The 26,704-nt window shown below is 38.1% G+C and overlaps 1 protein-coding gene across 1 annotated transcript; it reads left to right on the top strand.

The window, feature by feature from the left end:
* Positions 1-12,847: 12,847 nt before the first annotated feature.
* LOC307120551 (beta-1,3-galactosyltransferase 1) lies at positions 12,848-22,828 on the top strand. Its single transcript, XM_079807651.1, has 2 exons — positions 12,848-12,929; positions 21,330-22,828. The coding sequence occupies exons 1-2, from the start codon at positions 12,904-12,906 to the stop codon at positions 22,423-22,425; spliced, it is 1,122 nt and encodes a 373-aa protein (XP_079663777.1). The 5' UTR covers positions 12,848-12,903; the 3' UTR covers positions 22,426-22,828.
* Positions 22,829-26,704: the final 3,876 nt, after the last annotated feature.

Raw genomic sequence — 26,704 nt, 5'->3', positions numbered from 1 at the left:
ACGAGCTGATTGAATGTAATACGAATTGATAACTTCATTTTGAAGTCATTTTGATGAAGTGTATTTAACTTTAACAAATTTAGATTTATATTCGTTAATGGTTAAATATGATGTGGACTATGATGAGTGAAAATGGGTCTGTTGGAAGTAGTAAGTAGGGTGGTTTGTGAAGAATTGTTGAAACAACTGACTGGGGGAGGTTGATAAGAATGTGACGCACAGTGAGAACTGTGGGCATTTAGTTGGAAATAGTAAGGATAACAAAAATAGGGTAGTTTGTGAAGAATTGTGTTGAAACGACTGACTGAAGGAAGGTTGATAAGAATGTGATGCACAGTGAGAAACTGTGGGCATTTAGATCTGAATGTTAACATGCAATTGAAATAGAAAGGATAGTAACCACATTGACAGACGCACAAAAGAGAATCAGTGCATGGCAGACATTTGTGATTTGAAAATACACCCTGCATGGGCAGAGGTGTCATCTGAACTGTGGGCAAAGCACAAATGCAAACTGAAGGATGTTTTATGTTGAGATTTAAAGTGCTAAAATGGATTATTATACTTATTTTTTATTGTTTAGTTTGAGTTTGAGTGAATGGCAAAAATGTCTGTTATGATTTTGATTAATCAAGAGAATCACTGATTGTTTTTTTTTGTTTTTGTTTTTCATATATGTTTTCTAAAGTATTTAGTCTCTGAGGAGTGACTGTGGGTCTGGCCTAGGGATGTGTGTGTCGTCAAACGGTTGATAGCAGAAAGTTGGCATGTTTGGATTTTGGAGGTATCACACACCCCTAACATGATGGGAGAGCAGTGACAGTGATTACTGACTTAGCCCGGCTTACAGAGATGAAATACGGATTTGTCTTTCATTTTATTGGATATTTTCAGTATGTTTATGGGAAACTTTCTAGCTAAGACTTTATTAGTTTGTAGCTATATGTAAATGCGCAGTGCAACTAACAACAAAGAGTTTATTTCAACAGGAAACTGTGAGAGCAGATGTGGCTGCGTTTCAACAGGAAACCGTGAGAGCAGATGCGGCTGCGTTTCAACAGAAAACCGTGAGAGCAGAACAGCAGTCAAAGGAACCAGATTGTTTTTTATTACCTAAAAATAACACAAATGGTTTGACCTCCTTACAGAGCATGCAGGCCTTCGCCACAGCAGCAGATAAGCACCTGTGGAGACGTTGTGGCTGGGAACGATGTGCGAATATGCAAAATGGCATCTAGACGAGTAGTGATGGCAAGCCTTGTTTACCCCAACAATATTTTCGATGATTATAAAGGCTGCATGGGCGATCCTGCAGCAAAAGGGGGAATGGTACTCAAATGAATTAAGTTTATAAGAGTCTAATGGTTACCCAAGATGGGCAACCAAAAAAAAAGAATGGTGTGGCCAAATTAAACAGAGGCAGAGTGACTACAAGAGGTTTAAAGTATAAATTAATATGTATTTAAACATGAAAAGTAGGAATAACCCAACCCCCAAAAATATAACATTACCAGAAAATAAGAAATAAACTAGAAAAATAAGTATTCAATAAACATCCAAATTAGAATCCAAACAAATAATGCAAAATACAATCTTTTAAAAAAAAAAATTGTTCCTCAAAGAATACAAAAAAAAAGAAAATCCAAAAATAGAAAATACCTGCAGCCCTCAAGCCACACTCTCCACTGCAGCAACCAACACAGACTAAATCCATTAAATAAACACACACATTTATACTGGCGGCCAGCACCATTACCCCATGGGGAGGGGCAAACTCACATACAACACTTTACACATTTTCCCATAAATATAGAGTCTAGGAGAAACATGTTGACATAGCATTGAAAATAAATACATCTTCTCTTATGTTATCACCGATCTCATTTAACATGCATCGAACAAGTATACTAACAGAAGCAACTCGGCCACGTTGTCCCTGAAACACCCACGCTCAATTATTAAATGGTACAGTCCCCACTAGTGGTGTCAACAATAATCGATTCAGCGATGCATCGCAATGCGGGGCATGCACGATTCAGCATCGATGCGGCAAAGTGCCATAATCGATTATGTCACCGTTTATTTTCTGGCCTTGAGTTGGACAATAAAGTTGCGAAGTTTCAATTACTTCCAGGGTCATAACAACAACAATCAAGATGGCTGAGGCGGAGGGAGATGACCGCGATAGACGGGTAATTAAAAACGCATCCAAAGCTTGGAAAGCGGACATCTGGGCACATTTCGGATTCTGACGCCGGCTTCACACCGCACGTGTTAGCAGGGCAGGAGCGGTGGGTATGGAGAGCGGGAGCCCGCGCCCCCATTGTGGATTCACACTGGCAGCGTTTGTCTCGCGCAGCTCGTATATTGCAAATACAGACAAATATTGTACATTATGTCACATTTTCCGGTCTTCTCCTCCGAGCCCCGTCTGTCTCGTGCTTTGATTTATGATTGGCAGCATATGCTGCAAATGCGACCGTGTTCCCCTCTGTCCCAAACACACATGCATATAACTTGTTGTATATAAGTAGTTCACATGATAAATGTAAGTTAACATTAAAGTGAATATATGCTTCTAGTTTTAATCATTTAAACAGGCTTTTGAAGTTTGGGCAAAAACTTCTGGCAGTGTTGTGTTTAAATTTTTTTTAACAGCTCTGGATGTCATATGGTGATTGTGAAACACACGGGGCACTTCACCACATGATTTCATGGTGATATTTGTTATTTTCCATGTTAATCTGGTCAGTTTTGATCAAAAACAATCCACTGTGGCTTTAAATCAGCGTGAGCAGCGCGGCAAAAATAGACTCGGCCCCGAAACGATCGCGGCACTGCTGCTTCTGCTCCTGCGATGCGATGCGATGCGATGCGATGCGATGTGCTGCCGCGCTGCCTCTGCGTGCGATGTGAATGCTCTAATCTGTTAACATGGGCGCCGAAAAAAATACGCACTGCTTACGTCCTGCTAACGCGCCTGCCACACTAAAATCAAGCACGTTGGCAATACAACTAACTTCACGAACCATGTTTATCGTTGGCATCCTGAGTTGGCTTCAACAACAACAACAACAGCACAAAAAGTCGACACATCCCAGCCAAGAATTGACGAGTCGCTAGTGTCAACGTTACTGTGTGTGTTGCACTGAATATTTTTATTGCTGGGTGCCTGGGTGGTGGTTGTTGTTACAATAGTGTGACTATTTTGAACTTTCATGAAGTGCCCTGTCTTAGAGCTTTTTACTGTGTGTAAAAAAAAACACTTATGTTCACTGCTGGAAAAAGTTGGCTTAGTTGGTTATTATTGCTCTATATAATTTCAAATGGTTCTAAAGCAGAGAGAAGAGAAACATTTCTCATTCAAAGCACTGAAAGCAGTGATTTATGTTTTCTTTTTCAGGTTTGAAAATGCCATATCCAATACCCTGTACAATTCAATTTTATTTTATTTAATGACATTTATGTCAAAGATGCAGGAGAGTGATAATACACACATTGCAGCCAATACAATCTGTTCAATATCTGACTGTTTTTATTGCCTCATGACTGATAAAAAATTTGCCTTGTTGTGTGCAGTAGAATTTTGATGCATCGCAATGCATCGTAGAATCGAATTGAATCGAATCGTTACCTGGTGAATCGTAATCGAATCGAATTGTGAGGGCAGTGCCAATGCACACCCCTAGTCCCCACATTAGCGAAACCGAAGATTCACGCCACTGTTTCCCCGTCGGAACTCTAAAATCATGGGACAAACAATACTGCACAATAACCAAGGGGGTAATCCAGCCCCCGGAAACCGTACCTTCCATAGGTGCGGCCATTGCTAACCAAGCCATCACCTGCTGTTAGCATCCCATTGACTCCCATTCATTTTGGCCTCACTTTGACAGTGAATATCTTTATATCTGAGGCGTTTAAAGACTCCATTCGTCCATTGTTTATTTCTAAACAAACACGACAATGTATAAAATGCTCCATTACCTTGTATCTTACACTATCGCCCCGTTGAAGCTGTTTTTGTAAAGTATAGGCTAACGATTGTGCCATAACCACGCGACTGTGTCGCGCTGTTGAGCAAATTACCATATAGACCCGAGGAGAAGCTCGTAGGCAATCTTTTACTGTCTATGAGGCAATCGGGGGGACGTGGAGGCATAAACGCAGATAGAGATGTTGCAGATCCTGCTTCATTCATCAAAAGTTGCTCCTGCTCACCCTCTCTGTTTCTGCAAGATTCGGTGATTCAGATTTCACTTTGCAAAACTACTAGAAGACTTGCCACTGTCAGACAGGTTGCTCACGTCACATCTATGTCGTCAAGCTCAGTCCGAGGCTGCGCAGTACGCTCAGCCATCAGGAAGTGAGTGCTTCTATCTGACTTCAATTATCTCCGTTGAAGTCTATGGGGTCGCTCTGTCCATTTCTTTCTTTTCCTGTCTATGACAAAACCACACAGACATGTTGATTCCACCATTGAGAGTGATGCATGTTCAAGGAGATGTGTGCGTGTGCTCACGGAGACTGAAGCTGAACATGAAAGCAGGGTGGTCTGACTTGTAGAATTATTGTCAATAATTCGACAACAGGGAACTGCACAGCGGTGATAGGCGGTATCACAACAGACTTTACCTGTCTGTTTAGCAAACCAAGTGACACTTCACCTGCGGCAATTTGGGTTTGTGGTGACAGAGCATATCATTTCATGCCACAGAAAGACTGGACAGGTTGCTGTTACCCAGCTTTAACGAATGTGGGGACATCTGTGTATTTTCCGGGTAATGAACAGGGAGAGCAGACAGAAAAGAGATTTTGGTTCTGAAATAGGGACGTTACCAGACCGTTACAGTGGTTATGTCTTGTCAGATCCATGGACAACACCTGGGGCAAATGTGGGCTGGTCAATTTTTCTGGGGGTGGGAACAGCAGTAACGATAAACAAAATGAATGGGTTAGCATGGAGTGTCTTAGCTTTAGCCAATAGCACTGAACATGCTATGACAATGGTGAATGAGGAAATGAGACAAAAAAATCAGAGATGAAGAGTGTAAGTGTGATGAGTGACTTAAATTTGCTTGTTTTATTATTACTTTTTTATTATTATTGTTGTATTATTACTTTTTAATTGTTATTGTTTTATTATTACTACTATTTTTTTAAATTATATTTATATATACACATTTAAAAAATTTCTTGTGGGTTATCAAAGAATCATAGAAGGGGGAATTGTTGGGGGAAAATTTAATAACAGAAGAAAATGTATATTTGAGTTCACACAGGAATCTGTTTCGGCCATGCTGACACCTCTGTAAGCTTAAAGGCCAATTTATACTTCTGCGTCGAGTGCACGCAGGGGGGGTTGGTAGCGGCAGGACACCTAAATTTAGAGCTTTCCCGAACCAATGGGGTCGGATAATTTAAATTAGTTATGAGACAAAAGCCATTGCGTTTCTAAGACAGTTGAAAAGGGGTGTTTAGACATTGAGGGTATAAGAAGCTTGTGGCTTCTTTGTGTCCCAAGTTCACACTCAAGGCAGCCTCGGATGGCTGCACTGACCGTGGCTCTTTCTTGCAAGAAAAATAAATCTTTATAAAGACAATTGGATTGAGGTTTGTCTCTTATTAGTGACGTCAATTAATAAATTATTGCCACAACAGCGCACAAAAACTATTCTCATCGCTTCATAAAATTACTGTAGTGAGATGGACTTTGTAACAACATCTTTAGTACCTCTTATGTGAGTGCAAAATACATTGCTGCCAATGGAGGCCTTTCCGAGCCATCGGATTTCAACAAAAATATCTTCATCTGTGTTCCGAAGTCTTACGGGTGTCGAATGACATGAGGGTAAGTAATTAATGACAGAATTTTCATTTTTGGGTGAACTAATCCTTTAAATGTGCAAACGCAATGTGTGCGAGAGTAATATCTGTGAAGTCCTTAAACCGCACGCGACACGCCACCAATGGCTGACGCATTAAAGCCCCCAGATACGTTCGCAGTCAGAGAGTTTGGCGTTGCACTCTTAACTTGCCTCTTCAGTCCACCTCTCGCAAGCTAGCACCTCGTTTCATTGGGCCTTTCTCCATTGTCCTCTTCCTCGGGAGCGCCACGAGGTGCTCGTTGAGGGAGGGGTACTGTCATGAGTTGGGTTTGATCTGTCTATCTTTCTCTCTCTCTCTCTCTCTGCCTACTGGTACTCAGCTGTTTGCCATCTCAATCAGCGTCCGAGCTGATTGTCCCGCGCCTGTTCCCTCTCCACCATGATTCTGTCCGCTATTCCACCCTGCTATTCGCTCTGCTTCTTTGTCTGATTATTTGCTAACGTATACCCTTGGCCTTTGTTTGATCTACCTTATGCCATTTCCCCACAATTATTCTGAGTTTAGTCGTGTCCCGTCCTGTCTGGTTCTGCTCGTCATACCTGTTCTCTGCTCAGCCGTCTCGCTGCTCGTGGTACCTGCCTGCGGTTGAGTGCCTATCGCTGCCAGCCTGCCTGTCACGGAGCCCAGACCTTGCACCAACTAGACTTTCTGTTATCTCCAATTCAGCGTCCCCTCGCACAGTTGACTGCCTTTGTTACCTTCTTCAGTAAAAATTAGTTTGAACTGCCATCGCTCCTGGGTTCTCTGTTTGGACCTTGACATTCTAAGTATACAGTTGTAGGCTAGTTGTGTTTACTCTTTTGATTGAGCACCCTATTAAATATAATTTTTTTCACATAGTTTTACATACATCTTATAAACTTACATTGTTTGAAATTATTGATTTATAAAGAAAGCAGATTTGTTCCTAATTCTGAGTAGGCTATCTGAATTTTTGTGTAGGCTAGTCCACTGGTGGTCGTATAGGAAGATGTAACATACTTCCACTGAGAGGCAAGTTGAAGAACACAAGTGCAGTTTAATCAAAATCCGAAACATAAAACAAAGACTTGGCATAAACTTGGCATGGCTTGGCAGAAACTAGAAACGAAGACGTGGCTAACATAGCATGGCTTACCAAAACTCACCAACAGTGGTTACAACATCAATATCAGACAAAGATATATGGCAAACATGAGGGCTTAAAGCTGCCTTCACGTGCTATCGGAAATTTGATGATTCCGACTTCTGAAGTCATGATTACGAGCGCATTGCATTCAAGTTTCAAAATGTGAGGGCGTTCATGTGCAATGTTTACATAGGAAACACGTATTTACGATAATTCCGAGAGCACGTGAAGGCAGCATAAATACCCAGAGACTAGTGACAAGACAAGGGACAAATGAACGAAAAACAGAACATGAAGGTTACATGAGGGCATGGGAGTCACATGACAAGACCAGGAAGTGCATACCAGAGAACAAAGTAAACTAAGAAACAAGACAGTGAACATGGCAAACTAAGAACATGACTAAAAACATGAACCAACACCCAAAACACCCTGTGACAGAAGAATTAATGAATGAGTCCACTTAGTGTAACTAAGCAATCATCAAACATTAAACAGCATGTAAATCAAAACTGCCTAATGTAACTGAATGAAATGTTGAACCCATGAGGAGGAAGCTACCGTTGTGTTGTGTTGTGTTGATGGACTCGATCTACTCCATCTGTGTTTTGATTATCATTCTGAATCTGATCTGGTCGAAGTCTTTGACAAAAATGCAATCTTCTAAGCTTTTTTGTGAAAATGTTGCTTTTTTGTATAAAACTTACGCACATTCAAGTTTTGATAAAAAAGGATGCATGAAATTAGATTAAAATGTCTTTAGAATTAGTAAAAAGTGCAGTTAAAGGTATTTCAAGGATAAAAAATTGTATCTAAATAGGAACATAGTATACAAAAATAATATATAATAAATAGGCTAGTAAACTATAAGTATGATGTTGTTTACTTAAAGGAACACTCCACTTTTTCGAAAATAGGCTCATTTTCCAACTCATAAACAGTTAAGTTTTACCGTTTTCGAATCCATTCAGCCGATCTCCCGGTCTGGCGGTAGCAATTTTAGCATAGCTTAGCATAGATCATTGAATCTGATTAGACCATTAGCATCTCACTCAAAAAAATGACTGAAGAGTTTCTATTTAAAACTTGACTCTTCTGCAGTTACATCATGTACTATAAGACCGACGGAAAATGAAAAGTTGCAATTTTCTAGGCCGATATGGCTAGAAACTATACTCTCATTCTGACATAATAATCAAGGAACTTTGCTGCCGTACCTTGGGTGCAGCAGGCGCAATGATATTACGCAGAATCATGACAACCTGCTTGCACAGGGAGTGTGCTGGGGACTATTTTTAGGCGATGCGTAATATCATTGCGCCTGCTGCAGTCTGTTGTGAACCCCTGGGCTGGCTATATGGAAATACTTTGACTAAATTAATTAATTTTAATTGTTATAATTGTGATTTCATAACATTTAGATATGAATCCAACTGAAAAATACTTTTGAAAAGATGTCTTTCAGTCAGTCAAATAGCACATAGCAAATAGTGGAGCTCTGCAGCCATTTACTGGTAAAAGTATTTTAATTTTTACATTTTTTTACTGTATTTTCCAAAAGATGGGCAAAAATCTCACACTAAACCATGTCAAAATATCCATGTTATCCCTACGAATGAAAGTTAGAAATGTGGGTCTTTTTTTAAAGTGAATTTTACATAAAAAAAAGATTTTGTGTGAAAATCGATTAAAAATATATTTAATTTATTTAAATAAATTAAAAGATTATTTTAAATACTCCAAAAACTGCACAGATATAGAGTAAAAACATTAATAAACAGTAAAATTACATTTGTTCTAAAAAAAACTATTGTTTCGTTACAAAATTACATTTTGTTGCCTGGGGTCTGTGGAGACCCCAAACGAAGACCGTACAAGGGTTAAGGACGAAGGATGTGATGCAGAGGGAATCCCAAAATAAAGTCATGAAAAATGAATTTACAGTAGATAAAAAAAGACCTATAACGCAGATATCACGAAAAACACGCAAACTGATGGATGAATGAATAACTCAAAAGTACAATAAATCAAATTGCGACATGATCTGTGAATATTAAAGCGCAAAACACTATATAAATATATGATCTGCTTGTTCTGTCTCTGTGTGAATGAGCAGCGCCATTTCGTCTACTACATACTCAAGTACGCGTGATGCTCATGGTGTTTTAATGTCTCACAAACCATATTTGGATACATTTCCAGAGCTGATCTGATGAGTTTCTTTGTTCTGCTGAACACAAAATAAGATATTTTGAAGAATGTTTGTAACCAAGCAGAAAGAGCAACCACTGACTACCATAGTAGGGAAAAAATACTAGTCATACTAGTCTGCTTTGTTACAATCATTCTTTAATATGTCTTCTTTTGTGTTCTGCAGTCAGCAGAACAAAGAAACTCATACAGGTTTGGAACAACTTGAAGGTGAGTAAATGATGACAGAATTTTCATTTTTGGGTGAACTATCCCTTTAAGTGTGTGGTTAGCTATAAAACCAGCCTGTTATAAAAAAATATAAAGCATGTTTTAAAGCAATATCTCACCCAAAAATAAAAGGTCTGTCATCGTTTACTCATCCTCATGTTGTTTCAAACCCATGGGCGTCGGAACCATAGTATGTGGGACAAGCCCCACCCACTTTTTAAAGGAGTCATGAACTGTTAAAAAAAGAAAAGAATGTATACTGTTGTCTGAGGTCAACTTATGACGTTCACGTGGTTTGTACATTCAAACACATGATAATGAATAAGTAATAGGCTATTTTCTGCCTTGGTTTTGATGGGCGTGCCGCACTGAAGACTTGGAAGTAAACGCCCACGGCTAGGATTGGATAAGATTTGCATATTTAATGAGCTTCAGCTCCCCTCAGTACATGTGGGGATTGTTTTGAAAGCGTCTGCAATGCTCACAGGGCTCGCAAAATATCTTTATCAAACAAACACAATGATTCATCTCTCATCCACCCGCGATTGATTGGAATGATTTTTTTTTTTTTACTTGGCCGGCCCGATCAGTGAATATAACCACGAACCGCACACACACACACACGCATACCCACGCAAGAAAGGAATGTTATTTTACTTTTTAAGATAGCCCGTCGTCAGGCTGATGATACATTTTGGTAACCCGTCTGAAAAACACATAGCCCCGGGACGTTGGGCTTTGCGAGCCCTGGCCCATAACGTTACAAGTCCGAGTCTGATCATGAATGAACCAATAACACCTCAAATAAAAGAGCCTGTGACAGCATGCTAATGTATGTAATCAGTAGATATCAAGCGATCTGTAACAACGCAATACTTACACATATAAAAAACATATTTTACTCACATAAGTGTTGGACCATTCCTGTCAGAATGCACGACATTGTGTTTTAATCTCAATATGTCTGCAAATCCAGTCTCGACCTGTATCTTGTTTACAATCGATTCTGCAGTGAAATTAAGCGAACAAACGCGCAATGTCTTACGCACGTGAGCTGGAACCGCATGTTTATTGCTCGGTAGCGTGACCAGTTTAGCTCCACGAGTCGGTGGGCGGGCTTGAGGTGGCGCTTCTGCATTCTATTATGTCAATGGTCGACATATTCTGAGATCTCTCGTTTTCTGGGCCTGGTGTCAATAAAAGCTTTTCTTTGACTAACAAGGAAGTTTTCAGCTTAGGATATTCTTATATCACGATGAACTTTTATGTATCAAAGGCTCAAAGGAAAGTTGATTTCTCAATTCATCACCCCTTTAAGACCAATGACATTGGACCCACTCACTTTTACTGTCTCTAATTCAGAATGTCTGTTCACACACCCCTAACCGATAAACACTTTATTATTAAACACACGTTAGATATGTTATTTCCACTTTTTATTGAAAATAAATTTTATTGAAATGCCTTAACTTAAGGCTTGTTTGTGAAACCGGGGGTATAACTGATTACAAGACTTAAAGGTGAACTATGTAGGATTTTTGCAGTAAAATATCCAGAAACCACTAGGCCAGTGTTATATATTTTGTTCAGTTGAGTACTTAGAATATCCCAAATGTTTCCAACTATTTGTAAATCGTGAGAAATTGCTATTTTAACCAAGGAACCGGGACGTGTGAGCTATGCGTGTGAGGGAGTCGCCTGTCACCCTCGGTTTCCGGTTTTATTCAGTGAAACACTTTACTCTCACTGCAGTGTGAACAAGTGTCATAGCAGCCGCCGATCGAATGTCATAACTTCTTTTTCAACACACTCAGATATATCTAATACGATAAACAGAGTTGCGTTACATCATACTCATGACTGGAAAAGAGGAAGTGGCGCCGGCAACCGTGTCATAATAAAAGTCCCGCCGGCGACTATGCCATAATAACAGTCCCGCTCTTCAATCGCTCCTGCGGCCTTGCTCAGCTCCACAACACTCGGTCCTGCTCTGCTTCATTACAGTAATGTTAATAATCACATCAACATGATTTCTGCCCGAGTCCTATCCTGACTCTTTTCCACCGGCTGTGAGGTGAAGACCACATGTCCCAAGATTCTGCGCTCAAACGTGGCGTCATCAAACTACGCGTTTGTTTTGAACAGGCGACCTCTAGTGGACGGAAAAGTTACATAGTGTAGCTTTAAATTGAATGAGAGAGGGTCGAAAAGTGTTGGTTTGTGCTCGCTCTCCCCAATACATTAATATTGAATAAAACTAAAAGCATTAATCAGCACAGACACAACTGCAATAAAAAAAACAGAAGTGATACAAAATAATGACAAAAAACCCAGAAATACTGGTTTCACAACATAACTTTTACTGTTCTGCCCTTTATAAAAATACAGTCACACCTATGTGGACAATAAACAAAACTACAATACACTGAAACTGTCTATGAATAAGTTCATTATTCGTTCCCGATCATCAGTGTAAACAACAAGCCAATTAGAAATACACCAGGTTCCCTGGAAATGTGGGGGCGTCACTGTTGAAGCACATTTTGCGAGGAAATGTTATTCCATCCTATATATTTGCTCTCATTTTTTGTCATTCCTGTAGGAATCAAATTAATTCTGACAATATGGTTCCTGGCAAGTGTGTACTATAACTATTATGTTACTCACGGCAACAACCTTAACCCTATAATGAGAACAATGCCTTAGAGAGGATGTTCCCATAGGTTCTGGATGTGTGTAGCTTCTAACCATGTCTCTCTTTGTCTGAATTAAAATATTTACTTATCAGCTTTTGAATTTTGTTTTTAGGACAGGCAAAACTGGTCATTTACATGAGCAGGAAAAATAAGGTTGAAAGATTGTTGGGTGAAGATGTGGTAAAAATGTTTTTAAATGTGGTAAAATCAGAAGTGTTGAATGATTTTAGTTTTTATAAGTCTACCAAGGATCTGTTAACATTTGAGATGAAATGGTGTGGTAATGGAGCATTGTGCTCAATTGTTTGTTTTTACACATTTGATAGAATTTATTCGTTTGTTTTTGGTACGCATGATATAATGTAACATTGGAATTGTTGAAACAAGTGTATTAATGAAGTGAATCTCTCTCTCTCTCTATGAATAAACTGAGATTTCTAATAGATTTTTTACTTTTTACAAAGCTACAAAATGTGTGTTTGAAAATATAAGGTGTCATAAAGGGGCATTGTGTTCTACTTGTTGCATTTTCTTTCAAACGTTTTTATATTTTTAAATATTTCTGTAATGAGTTTTTGAAAAACCAAAAAAATCTCTCTACCATACAAAATGAGTATTATAGTTGAAGATGGGGAAGTTTCAGCTGTGGGTTTGTTCACTTGTGTGTCATATGTGCAAAAAAAAAAAACCAAGAAAAAAAACGTCCTAACCCCGCCCCAGTTAACCAGTGATTAGGACGGAGAGATCATATTCAGGAAGCAATACTTGAAGTAGCAGCGTCTCACAGGAATGGCTATTAAAAACATTTGGCACAGGTAAGCTCACCCATGCTTTAATCATTTATTTTATTATTAGATATTTATGATGTTATTTGCACAACACGTTGTTATAAACTAGAGAACAATTCATCAACCCTGCTCCTGGTGACCCACTGCCCTGTAAAGTTTATTTCCAACCTGCTTCGGCACACCTGCAAGCAATCCTAAAGAGCTTGATTTTCTGCTTCAGGCGTTTGAATAAAGTTGGAGTTAAACTCTACACTAAAGGACAGTGGGTCTCTCAACTGGTCAAAATCAGATTAAATAATTTGACTGCCGAGCTAAATGTTGAATATATCTGAACTGATTAGAAGAAGGAGCTCAGATGTGTGTGTATAAAAAATTCTCACCGTGGGGCAACATGTTGAGTATCATGGTACAGCAATACTTTATATAAGTATACTAAATAAGTATCACAATACTTATTTCCTAGATATTTTAATGGTTTTATTTTGGTCCATCTACATCTACACTGATATGATGACGATACTATGTTAAAATTGATGAGCACCACAATATGGGACACAACCATGTTCTTCCACAATGTAAATTCAAAAATAAAAAGGGGAAGTCCAAAATTGTTTAAAATGTAACACACCAAAATGGTTGAAGACACAACTACAACAGAAATAATTCACAACCTAGATAGACCTATCGCAGAGTCAAACGTTTTGCTGTATCATAAAACATAAGAAACAACAAAACAACAATGTATAATGGTCCAAATATTGTGGCTAGTCTCACATCCAGTCAAAATAGCTTCCATATTGACTGGTACACGTGGGGCGCTATAACAAACCCAAGGGCCCCCATAGTGGCCGATCTTAGCGCCACGGCATTTTCTACCACAGAAATTTGTATTTTTTTAAAAACAAAATCGTCAAAGCACAGAGATACAATGAGTATATACTGTCTGAATATTCAATTTTAATATTAAGTAGGCTAAGCCTATATATAAATATTCCAGACTGCAACACATTAACTCTAGATATGAGGTCATATTAAACAGGTTTCCAGAAACAGCAATATAACTGTCTTAAGGAGTTTTAAAACCACAGAGGTCCCAAAATTAGAGGGGTTCGGGGGGCTTGGTCCCCCATTACATTTTTTATTTCTCTTATCTACATATGTGCTTTTAACCCTTGTGTTATGTTGCGGGTCAATTTGACCCGTTTTGATTTTTAAGTTGTCAGAAATATCAGTTAACCTATGTTTTTTTTCTTTAAATTTTTCTTTTTCTCATTTAGGGTCATGAACATGCATGCAAAGTTTCAACACGCTGATGTGTTTTGACATACACACACACATTTACTGTTACGTTCGTGATGTTCACGGGTCAATTTGACCTGGATATTTTAATGTTCTAAGGCAATTGTAGAGACCCAAAATAATAACATTTCTTGATTATATTTTGTTATTTTAGTATTTTACTAACCTATGAAGCTAAAAAAAAATAAAAAAATACAAAATTTCAATACAGAAATATTTTTTGTATGCCACAAATGGTATAAATTAGCTATAATTTCTTTTTTCAATCTATCTGAAATACTATCTAACCTACATTGTTTTTCTTGAAATTGTGTGACCTTTTCTCATTTAGGGTCATTAACATGCATGCAAAGTTTCAACATGCTGATGCGTTGTGAAATGTGCATATCAAAATGTTATACACTCTTGCTTTTTGTGGGTCAATTTGACCCATATAGGACAGCTATTCAAAAGCAACTGTACAGACACAAAATACAAAACATTTTGTTGTATCTCAGAGCTCTTCAACTCTAGTCCTGAAGTGCCAGTGTCTTGCTGAGATTAACAACTTCATGAAGCAGTGTTTTGAAATCGGCTATCACTGTATAAGTTGTAAAAGTAAAGTTTAAAACAAGTTATAGAAGTTTATGAACATGTAAAATATATAATATATATATTTGTTTTTTTTATATGTTTTTTTTTATATATATATATTTTTATATATATTTTATATAAAATATACATTTTACAAAACATGTTCAATTCTAAAACCTCAAGAAAATCAAAGCTAAATATCTGAACAAATTCTGTACCACATTTTAGGTTGATATCTCAAAAAAAAAAAAATTGTGCGCAGTACCAACGTTTTCCACTAGATGACATGTAGACTCTTCGATTTCCATATATGGTTTGAGTGATCTGAACGTTATATTTTCATACTTTTCAAAATATCTATGAAGTAGACATCCTATTCAAAAGTAGTTTGGGCAGTAATATTAATATTTGAATTCAATCTCTAAAATGCATATAAAAAACGATATGGAAAGAGTCAGAGTGCGCGTTATAGTTTGGCACTGCATCACAAATGACGAATCTATCGCTATTTATCTACTGCTCTCATCTCTTTTGAAAATCAGTCACCAACTATGAAAATTAGAGTCTGAAAGCTTTAAAATGCTATATAGTTGTTCAAGATTACTTTAGGTTTAGACTAAGATATTATTGTTCTAAATGTATAAAGGTAAGTGTCCTAAGGGCCAATCTTAAAAATAGTGGTTAAAAGTATTTTTATAAATCGTAAATTCAGATATTTATTCTTTGTAATGTGTGAAAAGTATTGATATTAAAAGTGAATTGTTTGTACCTGATTGTATGTGTTTTTTCATAATGTGATTTTTGGGGAATTGTATTGAATCTAATTAGGAGTGTAACCAGAAATCGAACAGTGCACAAGGGTTAAACGTTTTTAAAACCATGTTATTGGGCAGTAGATTATCTGTAATACCTGCTCTCTCCTCCTTTCATCAGTCTCATTTCTATCACTCTCTCCTCATTTCCATCACTCTTTCTTTCTTTTGCCCTGTCTCTTCCCCTCCTAAAGCTGAGCTCTGGCTGATAGTTTTTCATTTTCGTCTTTGTCAGTGAAGAAAGTAAACATAGGGTCAACTGATATTTAGCCTATATTTTATTAAGCATTTTCTTAGACAAGTTAATTCACTGAAGGCTACTGACGCTATAAGTTTAATAAATTAATTCACAATATGTACACACACATTCATTATCTTATGCATAATATAATTATTTTACAACATTTTTTATATACACCTCTGAAAAATACAGAGGTCTAGACCGTGGCGACCTTATAGCTGACTACAGCCATGATTACAGTCGTGTAGTTTACCTCAACACTTCCGTTCACATGGTCGGAGCTAGAGGTCTGGTTCAGCTATAGTTTTGCCACAGTTTCTATCACTTCAATAGAGCGGCGAAAGTGCCAATAGAGTTTGTTAGAGCTGTGTGTGAGACGGTCCAGCTGCTCTTGCACTGCGACTGCTGGATCTATTTATTTATTAATTTATCTGAGGTTTTTTATCCCACTTTAACCCCTGTATATATATATTCACTTTATCAGGCGATAATGTAGCTGTTTAAAGCTCAAATCTGTGGTTTATTTATAAAAAAGAGTGCCTATTTGAACATTTTATCTGGCGTTTTCGGAGTTGTGAGCTCCAGTGGATCAGCGGCGCTCCGCACTTGTTTACCCCGGCGAGAGTAGCCTTTCCTCGGCCAGTCCTTCTGCCGTCTGCCGCTGGCTCTGATGTCTCTGTGGTGTCTCAAGCTATAATTCGTCTTGTTTAGATGTAACGGCCGATCTTTGGTCTCATGGATCTATAATTTGTTCCCTGGCAAATCGTTTAGGCTGAGGGCAAAGTGAAGTTTCAAAACTTTTTTATTTTTAGGCTATAACTTTACGTTACAGTTGTAACCTACTAGCACTGACTTTGAATGTTTGACTGAATTGTTTGCTTTATTTCATGTATAGCTTATTATACCTTTTACTTATACTTTTGTATTATTGATCAAACATAAACTTGCATTTAACAAAAAGAGACTGGGTTGTGTTTCATGTCATTTAATGTTATCACAGTGATAATATTGTCTGAACCAGATATTAATATACATATTTTCTCCTCATTGTTGTCACTACTAGAGCAAGCTCCTGATTGGTTAACGTGGCGCGAATATCCGCCAAAGTTCAGATTTTTCAACTTGAGCGATTTGCGCGATTCCCGCGTTCAAACCGCTCAATTCGCGCCACCTCATTCATGCGAATCGCGCCTCAGAATGCCATTTCGCGTCTCTGCATTGACTTAACATGTAAATTACTCACGTGAATCGCGTCCGGTGTGAATGCACTATAATAATTTTAACAATAGGGCACTGAAGTTCTCATTGTGTGTTGGCTATAAAGATATATAAGGGGTAGTGCCTTTGTTGGACCCCCTTAGTGAGTGTGTTGGCTTCGCTTTTTGTAAATTCACTGGTGAGGCCCTCTCTTTCAGATCAGCCCTTAGGCTGGAGATACTCCCCTCAAAAGGGTCCCTATTAGAGTGGCCAACCTCCATCGCGGAAAACAAGTGTTGTGTAGATCCAGGATCGAGCAGAGAAATTCCCCTGGATTGAAAAGTTTGGAAAAAAGCAATGCTGAATCCTGCTCTCCAGGATGCCCATCTCTACGGTCTGGTGTAAGTTGGTTACTGCCAGTCTCTACTCTGCCACTCTACTAGAGGCAAATGTTTTAGAGGCTCTGTTCTAAGAAACAGACAGATGGTAGGCCAGACTAGGTCGCAAGAGCAGACCAGGTCAGCCTCCCTGGTGGCATTCGGGGTTGACTACGTTCCCCTGAGAAGTGACTGGCCAGGGCTCCTTTTGGCCCCCTGGCCATATTCCCTTAGAGGAACCCCTTCCATGTAAAGTTGTCTGTTCCAAACCTTTGAGCGGCCTTTGGTGTAATTCGGAGGCCTCTTTGAGGCTTATAGCTTGGACAGTGGCCGTAGGGAATACTGTCACTGACAGCCTTTTGTGACCTGAGGGGGAGTGGTTCTGGCATTTCAGTTGAAACTGCCATTTCTGATGTTTGTCAAAGCCATTCATGGCATACATTCCCCTCAGCATGGCAGCGTGGGTATATCGTTCCCCATCGACGCACTGTGAGATTTGAAAACCTCTGATTGGTAGTTTTTCGACTGTCTGAAAACGTCTCAGGTTATGTATGTGACCTCTGTTCCCTAAGAACAGGGAAAGAGAAACTGCGGCTGAATACGAAATCACCCCTATACTCTCAAAAAGGGCATTATTTGAAGGGACAGCTATTTGTAGTGGTGTCCGAAACCATAGTGGACGTTATTGAGTGCACTCATTCAATCCCACATTGCACCGCAATAACAAGTGTACAACTGATGTATGCTCAGCGGTTGTCCGAAATCACTCACTCATTTTCATTCACTCCTTCAAGTGAACAGTATTAGTGGACTAACGTAGGGAATAGTGAATGAGGGTTTAGGAGGCAATTTCGGATTCAGCCTGCATCTTCTGCCATTCCTCCGGGCTGCCTGCTGAACAGTCCTTTCAGTCGAAAGTGGATGACATGTTTTCTAGGCGCCCCTTATATAGTTCCTGGTCGCACTATGATGATGTCATAGGCTGTCGCTGGCCAATATATATATATATATATATATATATATATTAGTGCTGTCAGTTAAACGCGTTATTAACGACGTTAACGCAAACCTATTTTAACGGCGTCAATTTTTTTATCGCGAGATTAACGTTCTTTTTGGTCTAACAAACTTTGTAGTTTTTTCACATGCTGTTGCAGCAACTAGTAACGTTAGAAAAACTACAACACCACTCCGGATGTAGCTAGACCGGAAACAAAACATCAGGCACGCTGCGGCTGCCCACACTTGTTCGCCATTAAAAGAGTAGACGTGGATGGCAAGCGTGAGACGCCGAAATGAGAAACGTATTATGCCATGGTTTAACTCAGGGGTCTTCAACTAAAAGTGCTCGTCTTGAGCGCTGCTTTCTGCTCTGGTGGTGCATTCACACCGGACGAGAATGAAGCGTTTTGCGCGAGTGATTTAAGTCAATGCAAAGACGCAAATAGACATTCTGCGGCGCGAATTAAGCGGCGTGCATGTCGCGTCATTCGCGTCCGGTGTGAACGCACCTGCATGCTTGACCGCGCGTCTGGGTCTGAACGTAACAGTGAGCATTGCAACGTTAACTGTTTCATTAGCCTACGTCAAAAGGCTTCGCGGTCCGGATTTGGACCGGAGTCCGCTAGTTGGCGACCCCTGGTTTAACTGCACTATAGGCGGAGTCCTAGTTTACCTTGCATGTGCACTTTGTAATTTTATTTTGTATCACCCTGTTTTGATCCCTTAGAAAGGGCTGTTGAAGGGGCTGTTTGTGCAACAAAGTATTTTTTTTCACCCTTTTATTGATGGACAGTGTTACATTGTGTGAGCGATTATTTGCTCCTAGTGTGAATGACTGCTTCAAGTGAGAATGTTGGTGTGAAATCGAACACTACAGTATGCCAATGTTGTTTTCAATAAAACAAACATTTGAACAAAGCAAGCCGATCCACTTTTCTATGTTGATAAGAGCATTAAAATAAGAAAAAATAATGGGACAAAAAGAAATCAAGGGACATTTAGAATAAAAAAAAATGTGCGATTAATTGTGATTAATTGTGAGTTAACTATGGCATTAATGCGATTAATCGCGATTAAATATTTTAATCGTTTGACAGCACTAATATATATATATATATATATATATATATATATATATATATATATATATATATATATATATATATATATATATATATATATCCTTATGCTCATCAAGCCTACATTTATTTAATCAAAACTACAGAAAAAACAGTAGCCTAATATTGTGAAATATTATTACATTATGTTCTTTTTAACTTTTTATTAATCCAACAATCTTGAAAAGAGTATCACAGTTTCCATCATTGACATTAAATCCTCATATTAAAATGATTTCTGAATGATCATGTGACACTGAAGAGTGGAGTAATGATGCTGAAAATCCAGCTGTGATCACAGGAATAAATTATATTTTAAATTATTTTAAAATAGAAAACCATTATTTTAATTATATTTCACAATATTGCTGTTTTTTTATCAAATAAATGCAGGCTTGATGAACATAAGAGACTTCTTTCATAATACTGCATAATATTCAAAAATGGTAACGTTAATATAATAAAGTCCTTTCACGTAACCATTTCGCCAGCCTACACTTCACATAATAGGCCTGTAGGTGCCGGTGGCACTTGGGTTTTGTTAACTTTGATAGTTTCATGAAATAGTAAACGGTGTATCAATATACATAAATACAAGTGAATTTAACACTTACCATTAATGCGACTTTTGCTGCTGTGGTTTTGTGCAGTGATTTGTTTGTTGTCAGTTAAAATCCATTTTGTCAGCGATGCAATTTATAAAATGAGACAAACCGCAGGAAATCGTTCCACAAACGTTAGTTCGTCTATCCATGTCATTTTCAACCGATTTATGAATAAGAACAGAAAATTACCGCTTCACATCGTCCAATGGAATTTGAACTTGCTTTGCCAGATCACGATTTGTTGGTGTATATATGACAAACGAGCATTGGTGAATTGTGTAATACTTTAAAATATATAATATATAGATTTGTAATTAAATCAACACATTAGCTCTGATTATGGATGAAAAAAAATATTGGTTTAGTTTTTTCCCGTGAGGCCACACACTCTCTGAAAGGACCATATTTGGCTCGAGATCCGTTTCCGAACAGTGGAAAATCAGCTGTCAATCAAAACGCCCGCAACCCATAGCAACGCGTTACGGCAACGCCTCAACAGAAATTATCCGACTTTTGAGCCGTCCGTTACTTTTGTATACATTGTCATGTTATAATCAAATTTATTTAGTTTTATTAACCACAATATTATCATTGATATTTGTCTGAGAGGGGCACTTTTGATTCATTTTGAAAAAGGGCAGGGGCTCGAGCACCCAAAGCCCCCCCCTCTGCACGTGCCTGCAAGTAACAGTCACAATAATAGCCTATAAATTGTAGCTGAAATATAGCTGTTGACCATCTTGGCATGGAGAAAAGAAAAGAAAAATCTAACATACAACGGCTTGCCACTTGATGGCAGAGTATAGGATGATGCACTAGTATCCACTGTAGTGGTGTGTGCAACTATGCCACCAAAACCCTTTATGCGCAAGAAAATGGCTTTTTACTTAGTTGTCCACTGTAGTGATGTCTATGCATGAAAGGGTTAACATTTGTTGCGACCAGTGTTGGGTGTAATGCATTACTAAGTAATGAATTACTGGCATTTACTTGCTTCCTCCTTTACATGTTTGGACCGATATGACGTGAGTAACTAATGTTAGAATTTTCATTTTTAGGTGAACAAACCATTTAAATCACTATCATTACTAACTAATATCTAATATCTAACTAATAGCATCATATGACGTGTAAAAGTAAAGTAAAATCTGATGCTTCACTGTGAGACTCATTTTGACCTGTTTCTCTTTTTTTTCTCTGCAGTTTTCTTCAGGAAACACGTTCATATACACATCAAATTAAAAAGCCATTTATTCTGCTGCTGCTTGCATTGACACTCTTATTCTTATTATTTTCAATTGCTTACACCACGGAATTCTCTTTGGACACAGTTATGTACCCTCAAAATTGGTTGACTAAAGTCATGAATCAGACTCATAATAAGGTAATTGACAGCATTTGGGCCAATCATAATCAAAAACATATATTAGTGCCTTTGCCCAATCAACAAATCCAACGAAGAGGTACAACAGTTTATTATCATGTAGCTCATCCAAGCAACTATCAATACATTCTGGATGAACCTGATAAATGTAAGCAGATTCCGTTCCTGGTCTTGATGGTCCCTGTGGCGCCCAATCAGGTAGAAGCTCGTAACGCCATCCGGAGCACATGGGGGAATGAGAGCACAGTCCAGGGAAAAGCAGTGATCACTTTGTTCTTGGTGGGTTTGACTGGAGGATCTGAATCTGAAAAAACTCAACAGCAGCTGGAGGAAGAGAGCCGACAACACAGAGACTTACTGCAGAGCAACTTTGTGGACACGTACTTCAACCTGACCATAAAGACAATGGTGATCATGGACTGGTTGGCCACTCGCTGCCCTCAAGCGAATTTCAGTATGAAGGTCGATTCTGACATGTACTTAAACATGGACAACTTGATGACTCTCCTATTGGCACCCAACACACCCAGACAGAACTACATCACCGGAATGGTTATGTGGAACCGTCCCGTCATCAGAGACAAAAACTCAAAATGGTACGTGTCAGAGGAGCTGTACCCCGAACCGAACTACCCCACTTACCTGCTGGGAATGGGATATGTTTTCTCCAATGACCTGCCAGAAAAAATTGTTGAGGCTTCCAAGGTCATAAAGCCCTTTAACATAGAAGACGCATACGTGGGCGCTTGTCTGAAACATTTGGACATTGCACCCTCATCCCCCCCAGACCCTTCACAGTTTAGAGCTTATCTGGGACAATATATACGAGAGGATTTTTTCAGGGTCATTACAACAATCCTGGGATCCCCACAGCAGCTAATAGACATCTGGAAGGACGTAAAGAGACCCACGTAAAAGTATAGGAGCACAAACAAACACAAATGAGAAACATAGATTTCTCTTTACAAAGACATGAAACATGGCAGATGTCTATTTAAGAACATCTTTAAAGCGTCACACGAACACGTTCCTGAAGAGGAATGCAGCATCTTGAACTTTTTTGAAAGGGAAAAAGTGTTTTAAAAATGCAACACACATGCACAAGATGTGGATGTCAAAAGTCTGCAAAGTTTGTTTACGTAGAAAAACAATAAGCAGCGCAGTGCACAACCTAACATATCTATATATAGGTATATGGTATTAATATACTGTATGTATATAGAAATTCCAGAAAATATCCATTTTAACGGACAAGTTGAACTGAAAGCATGCAGTATTTTTCATAAATGTCTGTTGGGGAAGGTTTCTAACTGGTGTCATTTGATTCAATTCATTATTTTTATTTTATAATTATAACATTATAATTATTATTATTTTTATTTTTTTTACTTTTAGGTTCATATTCTTAAACATTGATCTCGGTCTTGCATTTGTTGTGATTTTTAAACACTTGAAGAAGAGAACAAACACATGGGAGCAGCACGGGTGCACAAAAGCCACTGAAATGATTCAACACATTGTTTGTGCTATTCCTAATTTGTAAATTGCTTCAGATAAAAAATCTACTAAATGAATACATGTAAATGCAATTTTGTGGGGCACTATTGCCATTACAGCCTAGCATACTGTGTATTATGCAAATTAGGATACATCCAGTCTTTTGAAAAGACTGACACCTAACAGATGCAGACACGGAAAACCCCTTAAAGGAGTAGTTCACTTTAAAATGAAAATTATCCCATGATCTATCACCCTCAAGTCTTCCTAGGTGTATATGACTTTCTTCTTTCTGATGAACACAATCAGAGATATAACAAATATCCTGGCTCTTCCAAACTTTGTAATGGGATTTCATAGTTTTTCTTTCAGTTCAGTACTTTTAACAAGCAGTTCATTCAACGGCAAACAATGCAAGATACATGTTTCAAATCACCCTTGTTTCTGAATGAATTACAGTAACACGGGCTACAGATACCACATTAGAAAATACACTTACATTACCTAACTTTTGTAACTGAATCATAATGTTATATATATCTACGTAGTGTGTTATCAAAAGTTGTGATAAAGTATGACAGCTATGAGGATATGATGCTATCACGTGGTCAATCTGATGTGTCACAGTTGTTTCCTCTCCCTATACTCTCTCTCTCTCTCTCTCTCTCACACACACACACACACACACACACGTTCGTGCAAAAACTTTGAACATGGTGGTTTTCATCTAAGATAAATCACTTATGTAAAAAAGAATTCATTACATTTGGTAATCCATATCGGAAATTGCAAACAAGTTCTATAAAAACTATGTCTATAGAATCAATAGCTATAGAAGTCTATTGTACCAATGCATTGGTTAACCATGAAGATCAGTTGGATTAAATAATAGACAAATGTATTAAACTGAACAAGAGGAGATGCAAATCAAAAGTTTGAAAGTAAGAGCTTTATGAAAGGCGGTAATTGTGAATTAAACTTTTATAGATGAAACAGTTATTTTGTGTAGTGAAAAGGATAGTCTACTGTGATTTTGTGCATTGTACTAACACAGTTGAAAATATGCGGAAATGTTTGAAAAAAGTGCACTTTTGATGATCTGTTGTGATATTAGTACTAAGAGTTTTGAAAATCTACACCTTACTTGTGAAAATAGTACCAAAGCGAATAAAAGAACGGTAATAAAGGCCGTCTGAAGTAAATTGATGGGTTTTTGTGAGAAAAATATCCATATTTATATATTATATTATATTATTATAAAGTAAAATATCTAGCTCCCGCCAGACCGCCTTCCGTTTTCAAATTTATTCATGGACTAATTTTCATTTTAAAATCAACTAATCCTTTAACTGTTAAAAGGACAAGATGTTGCAGTGGACATTCAAACTGAAGCACCATTGCAGCTTATTCTGGACAGAATTGACAATTTATACAGTATGTTTTTCTGCCCCAAACTATTCCTCCCAGTACTGTATGAAGACTGCCAAATAGGCCTTTTCTAAAGACATAGCTCCATCAAGTGGTCACAAACAACATGAAATGGGCCTCATTTATGAAACACCAGCATGATGATTTTCAGCGTGGTTTAAAAAAGATTTACTCATTTGTGCTGCACATCCAGTTAGAGACAAAGTCTTATTACATGAAATGTATGAAAAATTTTGCTACTTACAAGGAGGCGACTTCCGATTGATAAAGACAAGAGGTTTACTTATACGTTTAATCTTTTGACATTCGTGTTTAAATGCTGCACCCTGCTGGTGACTGTTATGAATTGAATAATTTTAATCCCCCAGTTTAAACGCATTAATGTTTGTTATTAATTACATTAATGGGCCATATACAGCACTGATTACCTGATTAGCTTTCAGTTGTTTTAACTTAAACATGTTTTTGTTTTTTTTATCAGGTAGAAATGTCAGTATAAATATTTAGGGACTGCATTTGATTAAACTACTTAGAGCAGGGGTGGGCAACAGTTTTAGTCTGAGGGCCACAGTCACTTTGGCAAAGTAAATGGAGGGCCACACTTTGGACAATTGCAATTAAACATAGTTACATGATTAAATCGTACAAATTAATTAAATGCAGATATGTATAAGGCTACACTTTGACTTTTACCAGCCTATTTCAAGGCCTGATATATATTTTTTGCTAGGCCTGTCTGACATAGGCTACTCTAAGGTTACAATAACTGGATTTACTTAAAAGGATTCATTTACACTACCCTGCATATTGTTCAACTGTCATTCATACCAGCTGTAGCTATTCAAGATCGAAAACTATTAACAAAACTGCAAATGTATGTGTGCAGGTTACATTAACAAACAGACTTCAGGCAATCTGGCTTGGAATTATCAAATTTAATTGGGGATAATTTCATCTCTGAATGAAAAACATATTCAGCTTATTTCACTTGTTATTATTCCTTTTTTTGTAATTTCTTTTTTTTAACATATGTTGTTTAAATCTTTTTTAAAAAAATAGAACACAATTTAAGTGCAGATCAACTTCACACGTATGTTTGCTTGAAAGAAGGAACAACATGGAATAGTCCTATGCGTCTCACAAAATGTAAATTTGATGTAGGCCTAGCTGTAATCTGTATCATCACCATCTACAGGACATGCATAAGAAATAGCAACATGAAACTGAACAATGTTGTTTAACTTTATACCATCAATGATCAATACACACTGATAACTAGCTTAATAAAAAGATAAGCCAGCGTCCCCAGTGAGTTTTTTCAAGGCGGTTCCTATTTTAGATTGTTCCCCCTTAATGTTTCCATGGCGATGCGTCATATTTGTCACGTGACATCGCACCCACAATAACACTGTATTACAGATGCATCGCTTTTATTCCGAGAATCAGGGTCATCAGTTTCTCCCGAAATACGTGCAAGAAAGTGGCTGGTGAACTGTGACAAGAATAGAGTACACTTAACAGTTACTTCCACTATGTTTGTCTGATATAATATCACTTCAGAAAAATTATATTTGAATAGATTGTTATTGCTGCTTCCACAGACATCAGTGTGTATTTTACAAACTCTAAATGTATTCTTTTACTCGTGCTTATGTGTATTGAAATGTCTGAAACCTAAAATAAACATTATGAGGTTGAACAAAAACTGCATAGTTGTGATATATGACGCTGAGGCTGAGCTCGTCCGTCTCTGGCTCAGTGCCAACCAATGCGCAAAAGCCCAGTTTGAATCCGGCAGTCATGCGACGTCACTGAACATTCTAAATACCATGTGGGACCGTACTCTCTGGGGCACAGAAGTAAAAATCCCATATATGCGACCATAACGATCAAAAGCTTAAACATTTCATTTGTAATCCTGAATACAAAAATTCAACTTTCATCCAAATTGCCAGCACATCGAGCGCATCGCGGGGGCCGGATTGAAGCACTATGCGGGCCGGATCCGGCCCCTGGGCCGTATATTGCCCATGTATGACTTAGACAGAACCAGGGGTGATGCTAATTTATGGGTTAGCCTAAACAATTAGCCTATGTCGTCTCTGAAGCACCATTGCAGCATACTCACTGACAAACACTGACATGAAACGCTCTTTAAAGTTGTTTTTAACCCAAGGGCTGGGTAAATATAGGACAGAACACGTGTTGGGTTAATTTTACCCAGCGAATTGTTGTTTATTGAACCCAGCATAATGGGTTGATTAATTTT

This window comes from Gobio gobio (genome assembly GCF_949357685.1).
Source record: "Gobio gobio genome assembly, chromosome: 24".
NCBI lineage: Eukaryota > Metazoa > Chordata > Actinopteri > Cypriniformes > Gobionidae > Gobio > Gobio gobio.
Note: the sequence above shows the minus strand (reverse complement) of the source record. Positions and strands in the feature narration are given on the sequence as shown.